The 27,371-nt window shown below is 31.2% G+C and overlaps 1 protein-coding gene across 4 annotated transcripts in view; it reads right to left on the reverse strand.

Annotated features, from left to right (window-relative positions):
- LOC127734079 (uncharacterized) overlaps positions 1-27,371 on the reverse strand; it is a 187,616-nt gene that overhangs the window by 109,133 nt on the left and 51,112 nt on the right. Inside the window, exon 1 of one of the 4 annotated variants that reach the window (XM_052243706.1) lies at positions 5,375-5,481. The exons of the other annotated variants lie outside the window; for them this stretch is intronic. Within the exon in view, the coding sequence (XP_052099666.1) occupies positions 5,375-5,420 (46 nt within the window). The 5' untranslated portion in view covers positions 5,421-5,481. Of the gene's footprint in view, positions 1-5,374; positions 5,482-27,371 lie in introns of those variants that run through there. 4 annotated transcript variants of the gene reach the window in all.

The raw sequence follows: 27,371 nt of genomic DNA on the forward strand, positions 1-27,371 counted from the left end.
CCATGAAAATGAGGTAAAGTACAAAAAATACATGCCAGACCGACATGTGTACCTTAAAACCATTCCATACACCAAATATAGTTGACCTATTGCTTATAGTGTTTGAAAAACAGACCAAACATAAAAACTTAACATTGATAAATGAACCATGAAAATGAGGTAAAGTACAAAAAATACATGCCAGACCGACATGTGTACCTTAAAACCATTCCATACACCAAATATAGTTGACCTATTGCTTATAGTGTTTGAAAAACAGACCAAACATAAAAACTTAACATTGACCAATGAACCGTGAAAATGAGGTCAAGGTCAAATGAAATCTGCCAGACTCGCATGTACACATTAAAATCATTTTATACATCAAATATAGAAGACCTAATGCTTACAGTATCTGAGAAACAGACATAATCATGTAACTTTAACCTTGATCACTGATACATGAAATGAGGTCAGGGTCCGGTGAACCCTGTCTGATGGACATATAAACCTTGCAAGCCACCCATACACCAAATATAGTTCGCCTATTACTAATAATAAGTGAGAAATTCATCTAACAAAAAAACTTAATTTTTTTTCAAGCAGTTGCTGAATCATGAAAATGAGGTCAAGGACAACAGACATATGACAGACAGAAACTTAGTAACATGAGGCATCTGTAAACAAGGTATGTTTTTTTAAGCCTCTAGGTTTATTATTTTGAATTATTTGCCAAATGTTTAATATAAGGCAGGCGTTACCTGTGAAAGGGGACGAAGTCTGTTTACATTATTTTTTTAATTCAAGCATATTAACTTCAGTCGTTCAGAATCTGTCAAAAAGAAACAGAAATACGTAAACGTTTCCGACGTTGGTCCTGTTGTTAGGGATTTTAGTTGTATAAATAAGAAATTGTGGTATGAGTGCCAATGAGACAACTCTCCATCCAAGTCAAAATGTATAAAAAGTTAACATTGAATTAACAAATAAAGAACAAAGATATAATAAACATGTGAAAGCTCTCTCACAGGCAAACAACCCATAATTGTAAAATATAAGGGCATACACCACAACGTCATTTTCAATATAAAAAAAGAAACGCTACCATCAGTTACGTTTTTTTTTTTCATATCAAAGAATTTACAACATATTAACGGGAAACAATATGATGCTCCTTCCAATATTTTACAAGTCTCGTGACAAATGAGACCGGAAGAAAGAAAGTGAATTATGCGCAAATGCGGGAAACTAAAAAAAGTTAAAAAAAAGTAAACGATTTTGAATTTCATTAGAATATATATTGTTTTTGTTTCTTTGTTTTTATTTCTTCATTTTATTGATTTTCTTACCATAATTGTGGACTACGTCCCCATATCATTTTAGAACACAGTAATAATAGATAGACAGAACATAAATAGCACAAAAGAATGACAAACAAGATAATATTCCAATATAAATGAAACCATCAATTTTCTACATTTATATTATAGGAGATATTGCCCTATATAATCTAAAATTACAACATTTTTGGTAACAATATATTAGGTTTTCTTTATTGATGATAATCTGTCTTTTACAAGATAACAGGTACAGGGGAAATAAAATCATGGAATTTTTATTTTTGTAGAAATTGTAAATTCAGTCATGGAGCCAAAACAAATCTGACTTGTCCCATGGAGGATTGCATTCAAGAGTTTAAGAACAAAGGAGTTTTATTCATTTTCCAAGGGAGTGTCAATACCAATTAGAAAAGGAATTATTAAGTGACAAAGCAAAAATAATCTATGCCAGCAAATATTCTCAGGCCTCATCCGGTTGTCCTGAAATGAGTTCTGTGAGGGTATTCGAGGTTGAGGAACAGAAGGACAAAAATTTGAAGTTGGGCTTTAAAAATCAAAATCAAAAAAACATCTTCAACGAAAAGCAAAAAACTGTATGGTTCAAAAATTTGATATAGGCAAACAAACTGGGAGTAAAGCTGATATATATATATATAAGAAATTTATTCCTCCTCCCAAACACCAATATTGAAAAAAAATTACCAGTGTATTGATTATTGATAATTTGTATAGCATTCAAGATTTTGTATTTCAGTTTGACTACCACATGTCAAGATAAGATTCATTTTACATCTTACTGATGAAGGATATTAGTTATCCGAAATATCTAAAATTTGTTCATGATTTATTTATTTTTTGGTGATGTTGTACCCTTTTAGATTTGTTATATATTATATTTTGTAGTGTACTGTATCATAATTTTATGATCCATCGCCCCGTAAGATTTATCGTTGGCTATTATTCAGTCATTTTATATATATATATTCGAATTCCGACAAGGGAAGAACAAAAAATTTGCGAAAGCAAATTTACAGATCTAACATTTTTGGGCTGATGTTTAGACGAGTTGTATATATATATATATATAAGTCTAAATTGAAAACAACGTTCAAACCTATGATTGCGTTGGATAAAAACCGCAATTTTTATACGTGTGCATGCAAAACAAATTTCTTGGTAGAGGGGTCTGAATACAGCACAAACAACATTTTCCAAAAGACCAAAACAGTGAAAAAGTATATTTAAACAAAACGCATTTGACTAACAGGTCGAACAACGGATGTTCTTAAACCCTGCTGACTGCCATTGGCGAATGCCTAATAAACGGATCACAAGATGTAACAAAATCGATCTTTGTTATAATTTAATACCAAACAGAAAACAATAAACTTGCGAAAAAGATGGTATACCGCAAACATGAGGTGCAAAAATTTGTACACCATATCCGGATTTCGACAATTAATGTCTCTTCAGTGATGTTAGGAATCGAAACGGTATTTGGAAGGCCATATAATTTATCTCAATTTAGGATAGACTCTTGAATTTTGAAGAGTCGAAATAGGATGAACGGATCATATAAACCCGAAGTGAAATATAATACAAGATCTGATGGCCATGGATCCATTTAAGAATAATTTCTCACTGCTCAACAAAAATAAAAAAGGAAATTATTGAAATCACTTATGACCATCTGTTTTAATATGATTAATGAAGTATCTAAGAAATAAATGTAAAATAAGGAGGTGTGGTATGGTTGTCAATTAGATAACTATCTACCGGTCAAAATGATACAGATAAACACAACTATAGGTTACCATACAGCCTTCAACAACGAGCAAAATCCATACCGTAAAGTCTGCTAAAAAAAGGTCATGAAATGACAAACTGCGTTAATTGTCAAAGAAAAAATTCAGGGTCTGAAAAATATACAAATGAGAGAGAGCATCCAACAAAAAACACTGGATTATAGGATCCTGACTTGGGACAGGGAAATACAGAACATTTCAGTGTTAAAAATGAATGTTTTTGAGCGCTCAACCATATTACAATTGTGTTCGACCTCTATAAGCAAAAAAAGCTATACTCGTTGATCCAAACCATCATAAAGCATGCCTGTCATTGCATTCGAAATAAAACCAAAGGGTATTTTTTTTAGATATCCTATCAAGTCTGTGAATATGCAAATTTTGTCACATATACAATATACAGGTACATTGTCGAAAAACACCAAATTTATTTTTCTTAGCTTTACAAAATGCTTTAGAAACGGGAAGAAAAGCGAAAGATTTTCTACTAGTTTGTAGCAAGTACATGTACAAATACATTACATATTTTCTGATAATGTACATATATATTATTGTTATTCTGCAGAAGGCAAACCATTATTTGTATACCGGTCATTGTTAATTGCAGAATAAAATATTTTAGTCATAATATACAAGTCAGGTTTTCTAGATTGTAGGATGGTTTTTTATACCCTGCTTATGATCTACAAGCATGACAAGTACCATTATAAGATATATATTATAATTTTTATAGTTATACTATTAAATCACTTATAAAAAGAGAATTAATATGTTTGGTAAAAAAAAACAATTCTAGTTGGTTTGTTTTGCATTCAAACTTTTTGTGGTCAATTTGATATTTGAGATATATATGCCTTTAAATCACAACATACTGATGATTAAAGAAAGCGTTACATTGAATTAGTAGCTATGATTACCAAGTTCTTTAATTGAATATTTTTTGTTATGAATAAAATGAACTTCTTGATGTTTAATATAACTTTTCAATGAAATTTAAACCCTTTTGAAAAAAAAATTACCAATTTTTCTTTGATTTTCATAAAAAGTGAATTTCTTATTTATTCAGACTTGGTTACCATAGCAACCATTTTTTAAAAATCTGCTTCTATTGATCATAATTGGATTGAACAATATTTTTATACAAGAAGGAAGCATTATTGTATTTGACTTAACCATCTGTTTTCATATGATTAATGAAGTATCTAAGAAAATAAGAATTTTGAAAATTTGAGATTGTTTCCATTTTTTGTTTTTATACAGTATTCCTGAATATGATTTGCCCATTGAATTTATTTTTGTTTTTGAAAGACTTATAGTTGTACCAGTAAATGACACTATACACAGACCTGAGAGGTGCTGCATTTTCTTTCAAATAGCATTTAAAATTACTATTCTCTGCACATTTTCCCTGAAATCGACAAAAGCCGTTTTGTTCTCTTATGACAAAACCTTTTGCAAATCAGTGGTTCATGGTAAAAATGAAATTTATATATCAGATTGATATAATATATTTAAAAAGAAGAAATAAACTGCTGGCATTTCTGTGTCAGGAAAGGTGAAAAGACCACTATTTTGACGGTGAAAAAGACCTCATTTTAGCAGAAATCTACTTTCATAATTACCATGGCAACCATACATCATTGGGACAAAATATGTTCCATTTTTTTTCTTATATAGAGTTCTTAATATAATACAATAGTTTTATCAATATCTGAAACTATGCGTGCCAGACCCCTTCGGAATATTTCTTATGATTACAGAGAATTGATCATAAATCTTTACTTTTCAATTTCTATGATCGCCATCATTGCTCGAAACAATAGACAACGTGTCCCTGAATCCTAGTGTTTATCCTTAACTGTCACTGATCCCGATGAAAGGGTATTGTATTTCTGTTAATACCGTTGTTGTATTATTTTTCTTGCTTTGACCATTGCTCTTATATTTCGGACTTCGGAATTGTGTATACGTATAAAACGATATGCCTACCCTGCATCAATATTTAGCCTCTTTCTTTTTCGAAATTTATTCAATTTCGAAATGTTTTTTACCTTAACAATAAATTTTGGTGCATTTAAATATGAATTACCACATAATAAAAGAAATGAAAATTAAAATTAAAAAAATTTATATCGATTTCAAATTATAAGGTTACTCTTTCAAGTTGAAATCAGGTGGACTTATATCTCAATATTAAGTTAAGATTGTTGAAAAATTAAAACTATTAAATTAATGTCAAGACGGTCTTACCTCCAAATACGAAAGTCAAGACAAAAATCAAAACGTTCATCAACATGATGATCCGTTCCTCTTGGTGGTTGAATTAAAAACGACCTAGTTATAGAAGAATTCGTTTTAGATGTGATACATGTACAGTAATTTCAGAAAAAATATCATTGTTGATAGTCTGTATCAAACTTATATCAAATGTTCTTAGGCTTGGGGATGATTTACAGCTTTACTTTTTGTCGGCACTTGTCTTTTTTGACGTATATATGTCTTTTATTTATATTGATATGCAAAAAACTAGATTTGTTGTAACATCCTCATTAAGATTTGTTATTACAGTTGTTCACAAATGATTGATATTGAAATTAAGATAAATTATGAGAGAAAAAAAACTTAGTTAAAATTAAAAATAACAAAAATACCGAACTTCATGGAAATGTCAAAGCGGAAAGTCCTTTATCAAATAGAAAAAAATCAAAAGCTCAAACACATCAAACGAATGGAAAACAAATATTATATTCCTGACTTGGTACATGCATTTCCTTTATAGAAAATGGTCGATTGAACCTGGTTTTATAGCTAACTAAACCTTTCACTTGTATGACAGTCGCATAGAATTCCATTATATTGACAACAACGTGTGAGCAAAACAAACAGACATAATAGGTAAAAATGTCAAAAATTGGGGTACAGCAGTCAACATTGTGTTATAATCATAATCACTATAAAACAAATAACTATTTCAACAAAGAAAAATAAAATGGCATATAGACACTATAAACACAAAGTACATGAGCAAACTGAAAGACAAGAATACAAAAAATCACCATAGCACAATAACACAATGGCGGGATGTAAAAATACCGTTCCACGCCAAAAGTATATTATATACATAATTATAAATCAACTGGTAACAAAAAAAAAAACTAAGGATTTTCTACCCCAGGAAAAGATTACCTTAGCTGTATTTGGCATAACTTTAAGGAATTTTGAGTCATCAATGCTCTTCAACCTTGTTTATTGTTTGACCTATTTAACTTTTCAGATTCGAGCGTAACTGACGAGTCTTTTGTAGACGAAACGCGCGTCTGAGGTACAAAATTTCAATCCTGGTATATATGATGAGTTTATTTACCAAAAATGTACTAAACAGTAATGGTGAAAAATATACAAAGACAAACAACAAGAACACTATAACATGTAATTAAGATGATAAAAAACGTCAGTTCCTAGAATCTATACTTCAAGACCATCATGTATTATTTTTGAAGTTGATACGGAATATTTATCAACAAGGTCTTGGTATCTTCCGAGACGTTCTTTGGCATTACCCTGGTTCATCAACTTTCTGCTCACACACTGGTGACGTTTTATAAAGTCTGAGCTGCAAGCTCTTGAATACCAAATGAGTTGGGAAATGTATATCCCATATGCAGGTGAAGTTGGTATATTGCTGCTAAAGTGGGAGAAATTAGATTATAGATGACCGTTTATGTCAAATTCGAGGTATAAGTCTAAAAATGAGGTGGATGAAGCCGTGTCTGTTTTTTCTTTTATTTCTAGTTCTGGAGGATATATTAATGAAACCCAATCAGAAAAGTTTGGAATGTTATTGAAAAGAACATCATCAAAATATCTGAATGTGAAATAAATGATCTGGCATCTTTGATCTTCTCGTTTTTGACAAGTGTCCGAAGAAACTCCGATTCGTATGAAAATAGGAAGAGGTCGGCAAGGAGAGGCGCAAAGTTCGTTACCATAGAAATGCCGACATTTTGTTGAAAAAAGTCGACCTCGAAATTCAACAAAAATGTTTTCGAGCTCACCTTTTGCTCAAAGGGCATGAAGTGACTCGAGAGAAACAACAAAACTAGATAACATGAGAAAGTTGATACAAAAGAACGGTACAGATAATACAAGGAATGAAAGGTGGGAAACAAAATTTTTTACATACAAAACTAATAAGAAGTAAAAAATGGCAACTCAAAGTGATAAACAATATGAACTCAAAGACAATGACAATATGGCGTACTACGCCGAGGTCGTGAGAACCGAGAGACAAAGTAATAAATTTGAAGATCCGGTAGGACCGTCATCAAATTTTCAAACACAGAAGCCAGTATGTATTCTAGAACAACATATAATATTATAAATGAATATAAAGATCAGGAGGGGCGTTATTTATTAATTAATGTTGAATTAGGAGACAATGTATATTCTCTTATAAACATATATGCACCACATATAGCAAAAACAAAAAAAAAAAGAAACGCCTTCTTCTTCTAGAATTGATGTCTTCCTTGTAAGTAAAGATTGCAAAACTCATAAAGTAAACAAAGGGAAAGGATACTGGAAATTAAGCTCATCAATACTGAATGAGAAGGACTATTGTTGCAATATAGAAAAACTCATACAATACTATGAAAATAAGGAAAGAAACTACAGAAAATTTAGGTATACTGTGAGATAACTTTCAAGCTGAAGTGAGGGACAGTAGTTTAGGTTTTTGCAAATGAGCAAAACAAAAAAAAAGTAAAAATTCACTCTTATGAAGAAGACCTTAATAAGCTAAATATTAGATTAGATCAAAGCGAGAGCAATAATAATTCTGATTTACTTTCACAGATAAATAATATAACTGACCATTTCGATCAATTATACCTTGAAAAAACAAAAGGAGCTCAAATAAGGTCAAGAGCAAAATGGATAGAAGACGGTGAAAAAAATACAGCTTTTTTCTTGAACCTAGAAAAATCAAGACAGGTATATAAAACCATAATAGAACTATACGACAATGAAGGCAAAACAACAACCGACCAAACTGAAATTATAAAACAAGAAGTAAAATATTATGAAAAGCTATATAAATCATCAAATCCAGACAAATTACAGACAAAAGAGTATATTCAAAACACTAAAATAGAAAACAAACCTATCAGATAAAGATAGCAAAAGTTTAGAAGATCCAGTAACATCTGAAGAAATTACAGAAGCAGTGTTTAAAATGAAACTTAACAAGGCTCCAGGTTAGATGGACTTAATGTAGAATTTTATAGGAAATTTTGGCCCTAAATCCAAAAATTATTATCCGAAGTATATTATGCGTCCTATAACAAGAAACATTTGACAAATTCACAAAAAAGGGGCCAATTTCATTAATCCTTAAAAAGAATGATCCAAAATCTCTTCAAAACTATAGGCCAAAAACTTTATTAAATGTTGATGTTACAATTCTTGCTTATACACTTGCGCAAAGGCTAGAGATAGTTTTACTAAATATTGTAAATGCTGACCAGAAGGATTTTGTGAAAAATAGATACATTGGGTTTAATATAAGACTTATTCAAGATGTAATTGACTATGCTGAACATTGCAATGAAGAGGGGGCATTTCCGGACTTTTCAAAAGCTTTTGATTCAGTTGAATGGATTTTCATGATACAAACATTAAAAAAAAAAATGGATTTAAAAAAGATTTTGTACATTGGGTTGATGCTACGTATAATGATATATCTGGGTGCATTGTAAATAATTTGTGGATATCAAACCCCTTTAAGATCTGTCGAGGAATTCGACAAGGATGTCGTTGTCTGCTCTGATTTTTGTACTAGCGGTGGAAGTACTAGCATGCAGAATTAGATCCGAAAAAAAAACCATCAAAGGGTTCCAAATTAAATTAAATGGAAAAGACTGTTATATAAAAATAAGTCAATTGGCAGATGATACAACCCTATATTTAAAATCCAAAAAGGATATATCTTTAGTTATGAACTTTTGGCTCATTCTCTGGCTTAAAATTAAATAGAACATAAACTGAAGGTATTTGGCTGGACAGACTTAAACATACTAAAGACAAATTCGAAAGAATCAATTGGACGAAAGAACCAATAAAAAGTTTAGGCATTTATTCTGGCTATGATAAAGAAAAGTGTCAAAAACTTAATTGTCAAAAACAAGCTGATAAAATTGAAAAGATTATAAGTACATGTATGTGGTCAAAAAGAAAGCTAAGTATGGTAGGAAGAATAACCGTAGTGAAGTCTCTCATACTCCCCAATATAACATATACAACAAGCAATATGATATTACCAAAAGATTTTATACAAAACATAAAAACTATGGTATATAACTGTATTTGGAATGGAAAAAGAGATATGAATAAAAGAGATATTTTTGTCACAAAACTATACTGAAGGGGGATTAAAAATGATTTTTATAGATACTTATATATCAACAATTCAACTCAAATGGATTAAACAATTACTTGTTGAAGAAAATGTTGAACAAAATTGGAAGATATTGCCAAAATATATTCTGAATAAGATAGGAGATAACTTTTTAATATTCAAGATGAATATAGACAATATAAGTTTTATTGAACAAAATATAATAAATTTGATTTTTTATTTGATTTTTTTGGTGTTTTAACGTCACTTTTAAGCACCGCTTTTGGGCTATTTCGTGGGCGCCAGTTTTTATTGGTGGAGGTAGCCGGAGTGCCCGGAGAAAACCACCGACCTTCGATAGGAAAACTGACAATCCTAGTCAATTAAGATTGGAGTCGAGTGCACCCGCACGACCGGGGTTCGAACTTACAACCTCAGTGTTGACTGGCTAGTGATTACAGTAGTAACTACTTAGACCACTCGGCCACCGAGACCCCTCAAAATATAATAAAACAAATTCCAGTGTTTTATCAGCAGTTAATAAAGACCTGGATAATAGCAAAAGAAAAAAACAATACAAAAGCCTACCATGTTTTGAGAAATAAGGAAACAAATAATACGGGACAACAAATATATTACAGTCAACAATAAATGTTTACTGTTTAAAAACTGGATACAGAGCCACATTCTAGTTATGGATGATTTATTAGATGGTGAATGAAACATATCGTCAGACATCATATCATACTAAGTAAACTTAAAAATAAGGAAAACTCGATTGCCGAATTAACAAAACCGAAGAAAGTTATTCCAAAACAGTGGACCAATATCATCAAAAACTCACCATCTAAACATACCCAAGTTAATATAAATAAAAATGAAAATCTTAATATCCTGAATAAAAAACTATTCAATCCCTAAATAACCATGACATTAATACCTTTTTACAAAAAACAAGAGGAATACAAACACCCATTGGCTTTTTAAGATGAAAATCACATTTGACAATAGAAAATACTAACCCTGCATATGAAACATTGATCTTTACATTTCTAGATGATAATAGATATAAAATATTTAGATGGAAACTGCTACATTATATACTTCCCTGTAATAAACTATTAAAACAATGGCATATAATAGAAATAGACACATGCTAACACTGTAAAGAATTAGAGGATTATGATCATTTCTTTCTCATATGTTCATATTATGAATCCTTCTGGAAGAAAGTACAACAAATTATCGCGAAATTAAACATTGGAAGACATGTTCTTAAACTGAAAAGTATAGTTTTTTTTTTATATAAAGTATATGATTAAGATTATTATGAACCTAATTTACTTCTAATCATAATTAGTTACACTATATATAAAGTATAATATATGTCAGACAAAAAAATAAAAAAATATACAATCACTCAAAATATTTAGACACGACATCAGAAATTATACTAAAACAAGAACACATTTTTAGAATACAAGATTGGTAAATTATTAAAGAATGCAAGCTATTTAATGAACTAATTTAAAAAATAAAAATATGAAGAAAGCGGAGGGAATTTGATTTACACAATGAGATAAACTTGCTATTATCGTAAAAATAACACTTCTTTCAAATATAGATAGTATTACTGTAATTTCTACATACAGGTGTGTCTACCTGTTTATTATTTTTTGTATAGAGCTTTGACTGCATTTTTCTACAACTGTTGTTTTATTCTTGTTGTGTTATATTCTTAGTCTCTTTTTGTTGTTGTCAACTAACCATTTACTGGTACAATGATATTCAAGATATAAGGAATCAAACATGTCATGAACACTTACTAAATGAACATTACCTTCAACTCAATGATCTGATAAAATAGCATCCGATTTTACTGTAGATATATAGTTTGTAAAACACATATGAATTTCGATCAAACAATTACCACAGAATAAAATGACGAATTATCATAAGTCCTGCAAAACAAATATTTTGAAAAAATTCCATGGCTAATCCATTTGATCAGATATATTCCATAGCAATACACATGTTAATAAAGCTATTTAATGAATTGCTATTATTTATTTTGAATTTATTGAACAATAAAATTAATTTTTGACTCTTCACATTGATTAATCCGCGAAGCGGATTATGTAAAATGTGAAGATTCAAAAATTAATTTTATGGTTCAATAAATGCAAAATAAATAATAGCCATTCATTATAAATAAATTTCTATAAAAAAAAACGGCTCAAAGAGATTTTAATATTATTTATATTAACAATCACAACGTACACACATGTTGGCGTATGAATACACAACGTCAGAGAGGGCGTGTCGCCATAAAAATTGACAACATTGAAAATAAAGGTAATACTTTTAACCAATCAGAAGACAGTAAATACACCAAATTTATTTATTTTGTAAACAAAACAATTAATAAGAAATATCATTCAGGTGAAGATATAAATTATATCCGGATTAATGAAAATTTGTGTACTAACACAACTAACCATAATATATGCTCTATACTAATGTTAACGAGGCCGGGATAAGGTACCGGTATTTGATATATCTATTAACAAATGTAAATATCTAAATAAAATTTTGTTTTAAGAAAAAGAAAAAAAATATGTTGTCAATAAGAATCTCCAGCATACTAATCACTTGGTCCTCTGTGTAGCATGTTTTATCTTTTTGTTCCTTTTTAACAAAATATGTCGTATGGTATCCCAAAGCAATAAATTTATATTTATACCGTCTGCCACCATTTTTATATTGAAAAGCATTGTGGATTATTTCTTTTAGACGATTTTTCAATTTCACATGGGGAATTGTGGTATAAAGAGTTGAAAAATCAAAAGATTTGATAGAATTAATTTCAGAGATAGAACGAGATATAAAATTATCCGGAAGTTCTTTAGAGTTTTTGTCAAACTAATGAACAATTCCTTTGTAGAATATGCAGATGAGCCGGCAATGTACCGTTGTTTGTACGGAATTTTGTGAAGCTTAGGTATCCAATACAAATAAAGTAAGTCCTCATATTTGCTGTTCAATGTAATGTTCATTGAAGCCATGAAGGACTTATGATTAGCCAAACTCTCATCCTTGTCAAATGATATGTTTTTGTATGTGGGACTACCTGAGTGCTCATGTGTTCCTAATTATTTTACAAAACACTCGTAGTAGGACAATTTACATACAAAATAATATTATTTGCAGCTTTATCTGCAGGAACAACAACATATTTATCGTGAGGGGATGATAGACATTTCACAACTTATTTGTCTCTAAAAACGGAAATTGGTCGATCATTCACACAGTTTCTCTACTTATGAACTCGACGTTTTATCAGAGACCTGATTATTTTGACCCAGACTGACAAAGTGTCCAGTTCAACTTCATCTCGGTAAGCCCATGGTCTGTCGTAGTCCTCAATGGAATCCATAATTATTTTGAAGTTATGGTTTCAATTAATATGTTGGGGTTCTCTGAACTTAGGACCATGAGATATCACCTTTCGAAGATGTTGATGTTGAATTATATTTTGATCCCTAGTAATAAAATGGCCAGAGGGGCTGTAATTATAAGGCGCGTGGGAATAGTCACATGTCGGAGTTATTTTTATTAGGTATTCTTCTAAATCAAGGTCGTGATATACTTGCTTATATTTAAATACTTTAGGTTCAATGACGTTGGTGTAAATGTAGGATACAATAGGATCAGACTGATTTTGAAAAAAAAGTGGAATTTTAGATGTTACCTCTTTGTGATGAAGAACGTTGCTGATGTTGATAGCATCAATTCCTTTGTTAGAAAACTGAACTGGAAGGAATTCCCTATTTTCATCATATAATGGTTTCGATCTTACTGGTTTAAAAGACGGAAAAGAGCTACATCACAAATTATACTGACCAGTCTTTATATTGGAGAAAATGTATCTATGCATCCCTTGTCAAGAGTACAATCTCTCAAACATTTTAGAAAATTAACAGGCAGTGAAAAAAACATAGTTCTAATATAATGTTACCCTAGTGAATGATGAAGATGTGAAAGAAGGTCATCAAAGCTCCCAAAGGGCGATCTAGATGTTTTTGCCTATGACTACGCTGGTTCATAAATTAGTATTAAACAAGCTCATTACATTTACATGACTGCAGGCTGGACTTTAAAATTTTCCTACTCCTTTGATGTTATCATTGCAACCATATGGTATTGCAGCACCTAGTTCCCTTATCCAGAAATACTTGAGTAGGGTTGGCCTGTTAGATTGTTTTCCCCTGATTTACACTTCGATAAACAATGTTGCCGAAACTACATTCGTAACTAATGTAAACCCTATTTCCATTTCAATGTGATCTATTAATGTGCGATACGATACACGTGCATGGGATCCTGTGGTTCCAAGAAAATCCAAATCGAAAATAAATGTACAGAACTCTAATTCTTATTCTAATGCATTAAAAAAAGACATAATGCTTAAGGGCTAGGAAAAATGTGTTAAATCAAAATAAAACCAAGTTCCACGAAATTTCATGAATGATGAATTAATGGCTAATGAAACAACAAATTGTACGTTAAAAGTTACAGACGAATTATAAGGATGAAACACATTTTTTTCTAGAGGTTTGCATGTTTGTGAGCTAATCGCCCGTGTTTACACATCAATAACCTCTAGAAAAATGAGTGTAATCCTATATTAATTGGCCTCTGAAATTGCAAAACAGTAAACTTATGCAAGACTATCAGAATTAACTTTACTGATAAATGAATAGGTCAATATAATCTGGACACTTCTGTGCAGAAAGGTTACTTGAGATGTCACAAATATGTTAACAATATTTTAACAAAAAAATGTCATTTTCAAATGAGAGGCGAAAGATACCAAAGAGACATTTAAACTCATAAGTCAAAAATAAACTGACAACGCAATGGCTAACAAGACCAACAGACAAACAACAGTACACAAAACACCATAGAAAACTAAAGACTCAGTTTTAGACAAAATAGATATGCACAACAGCTTAACTCAAAAAAGTATTTTACACGCATTAACATCTTTAAACAATTCTTTTTATAGCAAAATATCTTTTTGTGTAAATATGTTACTCATAACTTAATATAAATGGCAAGACCAAAAAATGAGTCTTATTCAGCAGTTTCTGCAAGAAGTTTGAAGCCTCAATGTTAAGATTAAAGAAACAATTCAAAGCTATTAATACTGATATCTAGCAGACTAATGTCTACTCAACATTTGAAAATACTTAACTTCAATTTACAAATTAAAACATGTCATTGTTATCATTCCGTAACATCACTGACGAATTGGCTACTGGGGAGTTTTATTGTAAAATTTCCTATTTTTGTTTAAGGCAACAAAACGAGTGTAGTGACCAACAGTTTTCAATTTTTGTTCTGAAAGCTTTCATATCAGCTATTTTCTCATATACCAAACAAACTTCAGCATTTCTGGTAATATGTTTTACCTTTATTGGTTATATTAACATTGCAAGTTTTATTTTGCTGTATTAACATGGTTAATGCAATAAAGTCCAATAAAAAAACTCTTTACATAAAGAGATAATTCCTTGATACCACAAAAATAGTCTACTTATGTAATTTACAAAAAATGTATCACGATAAAATAAATTCATGAAATATATAATATTTAGAATTGTGTAAAACAGGAAACAAGATAGAAATATATATAATTGTGAAATTTCATTTGTGAGAAAATCATGACTTATTCAATTCAAAAACATTATGATTTTTTCCATTTAAAAAGATTAAAACCAATCATATCTTTTCTAAAATTTCCCCAAATAACTGATTCGTCTCGTTGTTTAGAACATACCTACATTTACTATATACTGTTAACTACCTATGCATATGATTCATTTTGCTAAAAAAAAAAATAACTGCACATTTAAGGTAGCTGGGGTGTCTCCTTCCATCTTGGATTTTGAAAAAGTAGAAAACAATCGGTGTAGATCTTTAATGAAATGAGCAAATTTCAAGAGTAGTATGTAATTCATGTGTAAGACTTTTTATGTTAATATTGAAAATTATGTGTTTTATCATATTTACGGCTGTATTTTACAAAAAACAGAATACTTTTGTTTGATTCATTTTTTTTCAACTCTGCCACATAAGGGGAGATAACTCATATATAAGTGGAGATAACTCAGATTAAGAACCTTTTATAAAAGAATGTGTTGTGAATTTACCTATTTTATTATGTAGCGAGAGAACGAGTCCGGTGACCCCATTTTTTCTTTTTCTTATCTCAAAGCATATTATTAGTGCTATCCTCTCATATTTTATCGTAAAATTCTATGGTGTAGTTTTCTTTTTATCACACAAAATTAGGTTTTACATGCATAATCTATACAAAATCTGACAATTTAGCACAACCTGTAGCGTGAAAAAAGCCCGGTGACCCATACTTTTTATCATATTTTTGAAAAAAAGCATGATATAAACTACATTTTGTCAAATTATTAAAAAATTCTATGGATTCTAATTTAGACCCCCATCTACCTTAACATAAACACTTTGATGTATTACTTGTGATAGATTTCATGTTGCTGTTAAATGCCACTTTCACCAATGTTGGCTATATCGCGACTGCCAGTTTTTATTAGTGGAAAAGCCGGAGTGCCCGGAGAGAACCACCGATATTCGGCTGGAAAACTAGCATTCCTAGTTATTAAAGATCGATTCCGAACTAACCTGTCACGTGCGGGGTTTGGATTCACAAACCTCTTGATTTTTTTATTTTCAATACTCTGCAGCTTCGTATTTGATTTTGCTTTCCACCTGTTTTGATTCGAGCGCCACCTATAGGTCAGAAGTTGACAAAACGCGCGTCTGGCTTATGCGGATTCCGATATCTTTGATGATTTAAAATTCAACAATATTGTCATTATTTGTTAGGCATAGATATACCTTAACTCTTTACTCTGTAGCAATCTTTGACACTTGAACCGAGATTTTGCGACACTTGAACTATTGACGTCATACACCAGTCATTTTGCATTGTGTCGCCAAACAATCCAATCCAAAAGATTTCACTGACAACTGAAGACTTAACAAAACTAACTCCTGACCAACAAAAACGTGAGGTGATCTCATGTGATCTGAAAGGACAGCATATCCTGTTCCCCTAGTCGGACCCGTGATGTTGCTCATGGCAAGTAGATATTTGGTTTAATATCAAAATAAGGAGATGTGGTATGATTGCCAATGAGACAACAATCCACCAAAGTTCTAATGAAATGGATGTTTACAATTATAGACAACCGTACTGCCTTCAACAATGAGAAAAACCCATACCGTATAGTCGGCTATGAAAGGATTCGACATGAAAAATATGAAACAATTTGAGAAAGCGTACGGCCTCATTTATAACAAAACAATTTACCAAAAATATATATGACAGACATGAACCAACGACAACCACTGAACTACAGGCTCCTGACTTGGGACAGGCACATAAAGAATGTGGCGGGGTTAAACATGTTTTAGAGCGCTCAATCCTCCCCCTTACCGGGGTCAGTGGTGTCACAGCAAGGCATAAGAACAAACTACAAACATCAGTTGAAAAGGGCTTAACTAGTCAGATCGATACAAAGCAGACAAACATCTAACAACCCACCATTTTTTCTTAAAATGTCCTGTACCAAGTCAGGAAAATGGCCATTGTTATCTTATAGTTCGTTTCCGTGTGTGTTGCATTTTAGTGTTGTGTTTCTGTTGTGTCGTTGTTCCCCTCTTATATTTGATGTGTTTCCCTCAGTTTTAGTTTGAAACCCGGATTTGTTTTTTTTCTCAATCGATTTATGAATTTCGAATAGCGGTATACTACTGTTGCCTTTATTTACCCGCTAGTCATCAACCACTCCCTTTCTTCTTGCTGTTTATATTTACGTGGAAGACGTAAAGAGAAAGCTGATTTGAAATCATTTAACACTTTCTTTAAGTGTGCTTAATGAGTCGTGTTAAACAAGTCAGTAGTAATTTTTTTTTCGTTTTACTAAAACTATATCCAGACTGGAAAAAAACAAAGTGGATAATATCGGAAAGATTTTGTCATTAAACCTGCTGACAAATCAGCCAACCACGTTGTTCTTGTCTAAATTATTTCAAACTGAAATGACAAACGAGTAGGTATGATAAAAACCAATAATTAAGGTCTTTCCTTTCTAAATGGAAAGACCTTATTGTATTTCGTTTGTTTATTTTTAAGGTTTTTCCTTTCTTAAGGATGTTCGCTACTCAGTTTCAAAATAACAAGGTTTTAAAAAGACTGTTATCAATTGATAGTATATAAATGAAGGAACTGAAAAATCAGAAAAAAATGAAGGGTTCGTGTGCTTGTTTTCGAGATATAAGCCATTGAAAATTTGGCGGAAAATGATTCTCTCTAGATTTTTCATACATTTAACATTGGCACCTTTTTTCTTTCAAAAACTATAAAAAAATAACAAGGATTTTATAAGATTTTCAAATATGGCTTTTAAAACTATATGTAATAAAATTATGAAAAGAAAAGTAGGGGTTAGTGGGCAATATTTTTTAATGGCAATACATGAGTAAAACCAGAGGATTCCGAAAATCTGTCAAAAATTCAAAAACAACAGGAGCAAACATCCTTAATGGAAAGACCTTACTGTTATTCGTTTGTTTATTATTCTTTTTCCTCGTCCGTTTTCAAAGTCAAAAATCAAAAAAAGTACGCCATATATCTAAATGATCTTTGGTACTAGGTATCAGGTTAATAAAATCTATCTTGCATTAGGGGAACCAAAGTGTACTATTTACCTTATAGGAGTTATCTCCCCAACTACAAAAGACATTGTTATCGCTACTCTTTATAAACTATAAGATTTAGCGGCAAATAGTTTTTTTTAAATGTGCCTTGCCACATGTCGCAACTTTAAATAATTTTAACCGAAGCGATCCAGTGACCTATTATAATAGTTATTTCCCCTTGAATATTTTACTTTTCGGTATGCATAAGAATCTCTTTAACCATAAGTTTTAAAGACCTAGGGTCTTTTGATTTGAGATCATTGGACCATAACTTGAAAATATAGGTCAAGGTCATATTTTAGATTTTGACATTTCTTTGATTTTACTATAATTCTCAAATGGTTATAGATAGAGAAAATTTAAATAGTGAAAAATGTTTGGTACTTTAAGGAGAAACTTTGTTGAATTATGACTGTATTGATTTTACCATTATTTAAGGGACATAACCCCCATTGACGGTTTACTAAAAGACATTATTAGGCAAATCTCTTTAACAAAAGGTCCTAGACCCATAAGGTCTTTCGCAATGACATTGTGGACCAATGACCTTGACCAAGGTTACAAGGTCAAAGGTCAAGGTCATGTCAAAAAAGGCAAACTATGTGTTTTTGACCCTATATAAAGGGTTTTATGTATGTTTTAATGCTTTTGTAGGTTGACATTAACCTTTGACCTTAATACTCGTTAAGGGATATCTCAGAAATCCTTATACTTACAGGAATCGTAAATAGTGAAAAATATTTGGGTCATTAAGGCGCAACTTTGTTACATATAACCTTTCTGTAAGGGGCATAACCTCCTTTAACGGTTTCTGAAAGAAAAAATTAGATTTAACTCTTAAACCTCAGTTGCAGAGGTTCAAAAAATGTAAACAACTTGGGGACCCATGGTGTAAGGGAGTGTTACATGATTTTAGCGTTAGTCATAGATATACAACTAAATTCCCCCTATCAAGGGACAACACCAGTATTTTGGTGCGACAAGTGTATGACAGTATGTATATTTAAAAAAAATATGGAAGGAAAGACCTCTCAATAATCAAGAAGAATTGAATTTTAATTATTATTCTTTTTCCTCCGCCGTTTTCAAAGTCAAAAGTCAAGAAAAGTACGCAACATATCAAAATGATCTTTGGTTCCAAGTATCGGGTTAATAAAAGCTATCTTGTATTAGGGGCACCAAAGTGTACTATTTACCTTATAGGAGTTATCTCCCCAATTACAAAAACCATTGTTATCGCTGCTCTTCATAAACTATAATAGTTAGCGGCAAATGTTTTTTTTTTATAAATGTTCCTTGCCACATGTCTCAACTTTGATTAATTTTAACCGAAGATATCCAGTGACTTCTTATAGGAGTTATTTCCCCTTGAATACTTTACTTTTCGGTATGCATAGAAATCTCATGAACCGTAAGTTGTAAGGACCTAGGGTCTTTTGATTTGAGATCATTGCACCATAACTTGAAAATATAGGTCTAGGTCAAAGGTTAAGGTCATATTTTAGATTTTTATATTTCTTTGATTTCCCTATAATTCTCGAATGGTTATAGATACAGAAAATTTAAATAGTGAAAAATGCTTGGAACTTCAAGGGGCAACTTTGTTACATTATGACTGTTTTGGTTTTATCATTGTGTAAGGGACATAACCCCCATTGATTGTTTATAAAAAGACATTATTAGGCAAAACTCTTGAACAAAAGGTCCTAGACCCATAGGGTCCGTTGCAATGACAGTGTGGACCAATGACCTTGACCAAGGTTACAAGGTCAAAGGTCAAGGTCATGTACAAGGAGGCAAATTATATGTTTTGGCACTAATTAAAGAGTGTAATGTGTGTTTTAATGCTTTTGTAGGTTGACATTGACTTTTGACCTTACTACTTGTTAAGGGATCTCTCAAAAGCTAAATCCCATGTGTTGAGATATAGTATCTAGGCTTTCAATTCCGTTTTTGCATGATTCTAGTGGCTCGGTTCCATGTGTTTAATCAACTAACAAACCAACCGACCAACCAACCAATCAATCAATCAACCAATCAATCAGTTAATCATTGCATGCATGTTTCCGTCTCATGTGTTTAATATGGGGTCCAAGATCTCATTTGTTTCTTTTTTGTTTGTTTCAAGAGACCCTATCCCACGTGTTTAATTAATCAATCAATCAATCAACCAACCAACCAACCAACCAACTAACCAGCCAATTAATCAATCAATCAACCAACCAACCAATCAATTAATCAATCATTGCATGCATGCATGTTTCCGTCTGATGTGTTTAATATGGGGTCCAAGATCTCATTTGTTTCTTTTTTGCTTGTTTCAAGAGACCATATCACATATGTTCAATTAATCAACCAACCAACTAACCAATCAGTCAATCATTCATTGCATGCATGTTTCCGTCTCATATGTTTAATACTGGATCCAAGATCTCCTTTGTTTCTTTTTCGCTTGTTATCGTGTTTTATCAACCAATCAATCAACCAACCAATCAATCAACCAACCAATCAATCAACCAATCAATCAATCAATCAACCAACCAATCAATCAATCAATTGTTACATGCATGTTTCCATTTGTTTCTTTTTCGGTTGTGTCAAGAGACCCTTTCCCACGTGTTTAATTAATTAAACAATCAACCAACCAACCAACCAACCAATCAATCAATCATTCATTGCATGCATGTTTTTGTCTCATGTGTTAAATGCGGGGTCCAAGGTCTCATTTGTTTCTTTTTCGCTTGTGCCAGGAGACCCTATCCAACGTGTTTAATCGATCAATCAATCAATCAATCAATCAATCAATCAATCAATCAATCAATCAATTAATCAATGAATCACTGAATCAATTATTCATTCATTCATTGCATGCATGTTTCGGTCTCGTGTGTTTAATACGGGGTCCAGGATCTCATTTGTTTCTTTTTCGCTTGTTTCAAAAGACCCTATCCCACGTGTTTAATTAATCAACAAACCAATAAACAAACCAATCAACCAACCAATCATTAAACCAATCCACCAACCAATCAATTAATCAATCAACCAATCAATCAATCGTTACATGCATGTTTCCGTCTCATTTGTTTCTTTTTCGCTTGTGTCAAGAGACTTTATCCCACGTTTTCAATTAATTAATTGATCAATCAATCAATCAATCAACCAATCAATCAATTAATCAACCAATAAATCAATCAATCATTCATTCATTGCATGCATCTTTCTGCCTCATGTGTTTAATTCGGGGTTCAAGGTCTCATTTGTTTTCTTATTCGCTTGTGCAAAGAGACCCTATCCAACGTGTTTGATCGATCAATAAATCAATCAATCAACCAACCAATCAATCAAGTAATGAATCAATATATCAATCAATCAATCAATCAATCATTCATTGCATGCATGTTTCCGTCTCGTGTGTTTAATACGGGATGCCAACATCTCATCTGTTTCTTTTTCACTTGTTTTAAGAGACCCTATCCCACGTGTTTAATTAATCAACAAACCAACCAACCAATTAATCAACCAATCAACCAACCAACCAATCACTCAATCAATAAACAAATCAATCATGTTTCGGAGGGGAAAGACCTCTCAGTTATTCAAGAAGAATTGAATTTTAATTCTTATATGATTTCCATTTTTACAAAAACTTGAATAGGGTTGATCTGTTAGATTGGTTTCCCTTGATTTACACTTCGATAAACCATGTTGCCGAGACTACTTTCGTAACCAATTTAAACCCTATATCCATTTCAATGTGATCTATTAATGTGCGATACGATACACGTGCATGGGATCCTGGGGTTCCAAGAAAATCAAAATCGAAAATAAATGTACAGAACTGTAATTCCTTAAGAGCTAGGAAAAATAAGTTAAATAAAAATAAAACCAAGTTCCGCGAAATTTCATGAATGATCTTGATGTATTAATGACTAATGAAAAAGAAAATTGTAAGTTAAAAATTAAAAATGTTTGTGTGACGAATTATACGATAAAACACATTTTTTCTAGAGGTTATTGATATGTTAATGAGGCCGCTGACTCACAAACTTTGAATGTTTGTGAGCTAATCGCCCGTGTTTACACATCGATAACCTCTAGAAAAAATGTGTTTAATCCTATATTAATTGGCCTCTGAAATTGCAAAACAGTCAACTTATTCACACCTTTCAGAATTAACTTTACTCATAAATAAATAGGTCAATATAATCTGGACACTTCTGTGCAGAAAGGTTACTTGAGATGTCAGAAACATGTTAAACATATTAATAATTGTCATTTTACATAGTTTTTGGGCAAAATAGATATGCACAACAGCTTAACTCATAAAGATATTTTACACGCATTAACTTTTTAAAATTCTTTTTATAGCAACATATCTTTTTAGGTAAATATGTTGCTCATAAGTTAATATAAATGACAAGACCAAAAATGAGTCTTATTCAGCAGTTTCTGAAAGAAGTTTGAAGCTTCAATTTTTACACTAACGAAACAATTCAAAGCTATTTATACTCATATCTATCAAACTAATGTCTGCTGAACATTTGAATATATTCAATTTCAATTTACAAATGAAAACATGTCTTTGTTATCATTCCATAACATCACTGACGAATTGGCTACTGGACAGATTTATAGTAAAATTTTCTATATTTGTTTAAGGCAAGAAAACGAGTGTAGTGACAAATAATTTTCCATTTTTTTTCTCATAAAGCTTTTTATATCCGCTATTTTCTCATATAACAAACAAATTTCAGCATTTCTGGTTATGTGTTCGTACCTTTATTGGTTATATTAACATTGCAAGTTTCATTTTGCTGTATTAACATAGTTAATGCAATAAAATCCAATTAAATACTTTTTACATTAACAGTTAATTTCTTGATACCACAAAAATAGTTTACCAATGTAATTCATCACGATAAAATAAAATGTCGTGAAATATTTATAATAATATAATATATAATATTTAGAATTATGTAAAACAGCAACCAAGATAGAAATATATATAAATGTGAAATGGCATTTGTGAGAAAATCATGTCTTATTCAATTCAAAAACATTATTAATTTTGACATTTAGAATTATTAAAACCGATCATATCTTTTCTAAAATTTCCCCAAATAACTGATTCGTATCGCTGTACAGAACATACCTACATTTCACATATACTGTCCAATGCCTATGAATATGATTGATTTTGCAAAACAAAATGCACATTTAACATAAACAATTTGATGTATTACTTGTGATTCATGTAATGTTGGTGTTAAATTCCACTTGCATCACTGTTGGCTATATCGCGACTGCCAGTTTTTCTTAAATAAAAAGCCGGAGTGTCCGGAGAAAACAACCCATCTTCGGCTAGAAAACTGGCATTCCTATTTATTTAAGATCAAAGTCGAACTAACCTACCACGTCCGGGGTTTGGACTCACAACCTCAATAGACATGAACTACTTACTCCAATCGGCCAACCGAGGCCCCTTACTAATAGTGAGTTCATTCCACGTGCACTGCTAATTGAATATCGTAAACTCCACACTTCCCTGTTAGTTCATGATAGCATGAATTTGTCCGATGTTAGTGCTTCGGGTGATCCAAGACTTATCACATAGATTTTAGTAAAAAAATCTAATAATAACTAAAAATCAAAATAAATTGTTAGAATATCAATTGACATGTTTTGCCTTTTATGAAATATTTAAACCAAGGAAGGAAGGTTCTAGAGCCTGTGCAATTGAAGTGATTTCATGAAAACTGGAATTGGCATAAATTTGATGCACAGAATACCTAGTATTAGCAAATACCATCTACAACCAAAACATATGACCTCAATGATTATAACTGAACACCGCATGGGTCTACGAATTATGGTTTGTGATTTGTGTCAACTTAAAAACAGTTTTATCTTATTGTCCTTAAAATTTTCATTATTTTACTTTTTCTCTATATACTATAATTTTTGAAATACAGCGCTAACAGGGTTCAAAGATATATGTCAAGGTCAACCAAGAAATTGAATTGTAAGCAAAATTCAATGTCATATGATTTGATGATCATTAATAAAGACCCCATTAGTCCAGGGCCAATGGTTTCAAAGTTCATGGTAATAATGCCTTTTAATAAAACGTCAATAGATGTTATGCCCGTTGCGTAAAGGTCAAATCTTTTCGGTCAAAATTTAACAAAGTTGCCCCTTAATGACACAAAGATGATTTCCACTATTAAAGTCCTCATTAACTAGTAAGGCCTATAGTCAAAGATCAAGATCAACCTACAAAATTGAACTTGAAACATTTTCAATGTCACATGAATTGATGATCATTGGTGAAAATCCAGGGTGTCTACAACTTACGGTTTCTAAGTTGAAGTGGATAACAGACATCGGTTAATTTTAAAAAAAGTATAACCTTACCAAGGAATCTTTGAATCTTTTTTGGTCCAATGTAACAAATTACGTTGGCAAGTTCTTGAACAAAATCCACTATTCGTTTTTGGTCTACCTACTTCGGTTACAGTATTTATCCTTTAACAATGTTTTTAGGTTTTGGGCAAATAACTCAGTACCTACCAAATTTATGACTCACAGCAGTGAGTTTTCCCTTTTTACGATCTCATTGCATATAGAAGCTAAAATGGAATATAATAATTAGAAACTGTGTTGTCTATTTGAAAATGCATTCTCTATTCTGTTTGATCAGCACTCTCTGAAATATATAAATGACTATGATGCATTGCCTATATATAAATGTCTAAAATAAATATTGTCTATCAAATTTAAACATACTTCAGCATGATAATTTCCATTATACAAGAAAAAGTTAAACAACAAAAATACCGAACTTCAAGGAAAATTCAAAACGGAAAATCCCTTACCAATTGGCAAAATCAAAAGCTCAAACACATCAAACGAATGGAAAACAACTGTCATATTCCTGACTTCATACAGGCATTTCCTTATGTAGAAAATGGTGGATTAAACCTGGTTTTAAAGCTAGCTAAACCTCTCACTTGTATGACAGTCGCATACAATTCCATTATATTGACAACAATGTGTGGACAAAACAAACAGACATATTAGGTAAAAATGTCAAAAATAGAAGTACAGCAGTCAACATTGTGTTATTATCTCAATCACTATAAAACAAACAAATATGTCAACAAAGAAAAACAAAATGGCATATAGACAAAGCACATACGCAAAAATGAAACACAAAAATACAAAAAATTACCATAGCACAACACACAATGGCGGGATGTACAAGTACCGAGCCACGCCTAAAGGATATTACCAAATACGGACCAAACAGTAAACGTAAATAATTTACAAAGACAAATAAAAGGACACTATAACACGTTATAAAGACGATAAACAACGCTAGTACCTAGAATCTATACATCAAGACCATAATGTATTATTTGTGAAGTTGATACGGAATATTTATCAACAAGGTCTTGCTATCTTCCGATGAACTTTTTTAGAAAAAGGACGAGACGTTCTTTGACATAACCTCGGTTCATCAACTTTCTGCTCAGACACAAATTGCACCGTTTTATTCTAATAAATATAAAATGTTGTAATTTGATATGTTTTTTGGCATCTTCCGGTTCTTATAGATGCTTTACTAGAAAACCAGAAGATTAAGTTTGACAATAATGAATTTGACATTTTCCAGTCAAAAGGCATATATAAGAACAAGGTTAAAAATAATGTTTAAGAATACTACATACATCAATGCTAAGTTATTGCAATTTAATAAGTCTTTCATTCCAAAACTCATGGCTAACATTATGACTATGAATTATTTTTTTGTGCGAACTTAAAACGTGTGATATATATGAATATACACATATTATAATCAATTTCATTCCTGACAGCAGTTATTTAAAACAATATTCTAGTCTACTCCGTGTTGATGTATATTGATTGTTTGTCATGTCTTTTCTGACACGTTTGTTCTGTATATTCAGTTAGTCTTGAAGAAACATGCTAGTAGGTAAGAGGGAATGCAAAATTATGGTAGCAAAAGGCTTTCTGTTTTCTGTTACAAAATGTATGTTTGTTGTTAAAGATGTTGAATTTAAGAAAGATCTTTTAAAACCCCAGGTTGAATATATAACCATATGCATTTGCGCTTTATAAAAGTGTAATTGATTTTTTCACAAAATTTATTATTTTCTAACAAAAATATATATCTAATACATACTATTTGCTTTAGAAAGTTATTTAATTTTATCTCTATTGGTCGCAAACAATAAAGGTGTTTGAAAAAAAAATATCACCTTGAGTATTGGGTAAATTAAAAAAATGTTTAGATATTTGGAAGAATAAAACATTATTTCAAGAAACCCTATCATTTGTATCGTTTTGCATAATTTTAATACTGCTATTCAAACTTTGACCAACAGTAAACGAGCAAAATTTATGGAGACTTGTCAAATAATTTTTATAAGATTTTTAAATCGACTTGAACATCAAACAACATAAGAAATAAGGCTTCTTTCTCTTTTAAGACTCAATATCTTATTAAATAAATGTTCCTAAATTTAGATATATATTCATAGAGCGCTTTGAAAAAGGTGAAATGTCAGAATAGGCAAAACAATCATCATTTGTCAATAACAATTCAAACGTCCATAGACTATTAAATGAGAATTTAACAGATATAAACCATTGAATAATTACTCATTTCATACCATTTGACAACACTGACCTTGAGACCGTTAACGATATGTACATTAATTGAACATTAATCTATAAAAAGGGCGTAAAAAGACTCATAACAATAAGGAAACAAATAAAACTGAACATAACCAATCCCTTTTTAAGATGCAGATTAAATTACCAGAATAACTTGGCAGATATATATATAATCTAGCTGTATATTAACTCATCTTACCTCCTTTAAGATTTTAGGAATATCATTGATAAAAAGCAAACACGTGAAAACAGTGTATATGTAATACACGGTCGGTATGATTATATTTTGAATTCAAGGTCAGTGGGCGTGATTTATTTTAATACGCGAGATGAATAAAACATCTGCATAAC

Source organism: Mytilus californianus, unplaced genomic scaffold, assembly GCF_021869535.1.
Source record: "Mytilus californianus isolate M0D057914Y unplaced genomic scaffold, xbMytCali1.0.p SCAF_3, whole genome shotgun sequence".
Lineage (NCBI taxonomy): Eukaryota > Metazoa > Mollusca > Bivalvia > Mytilida > Mytilidae > Mytilus > Mytilus californianus.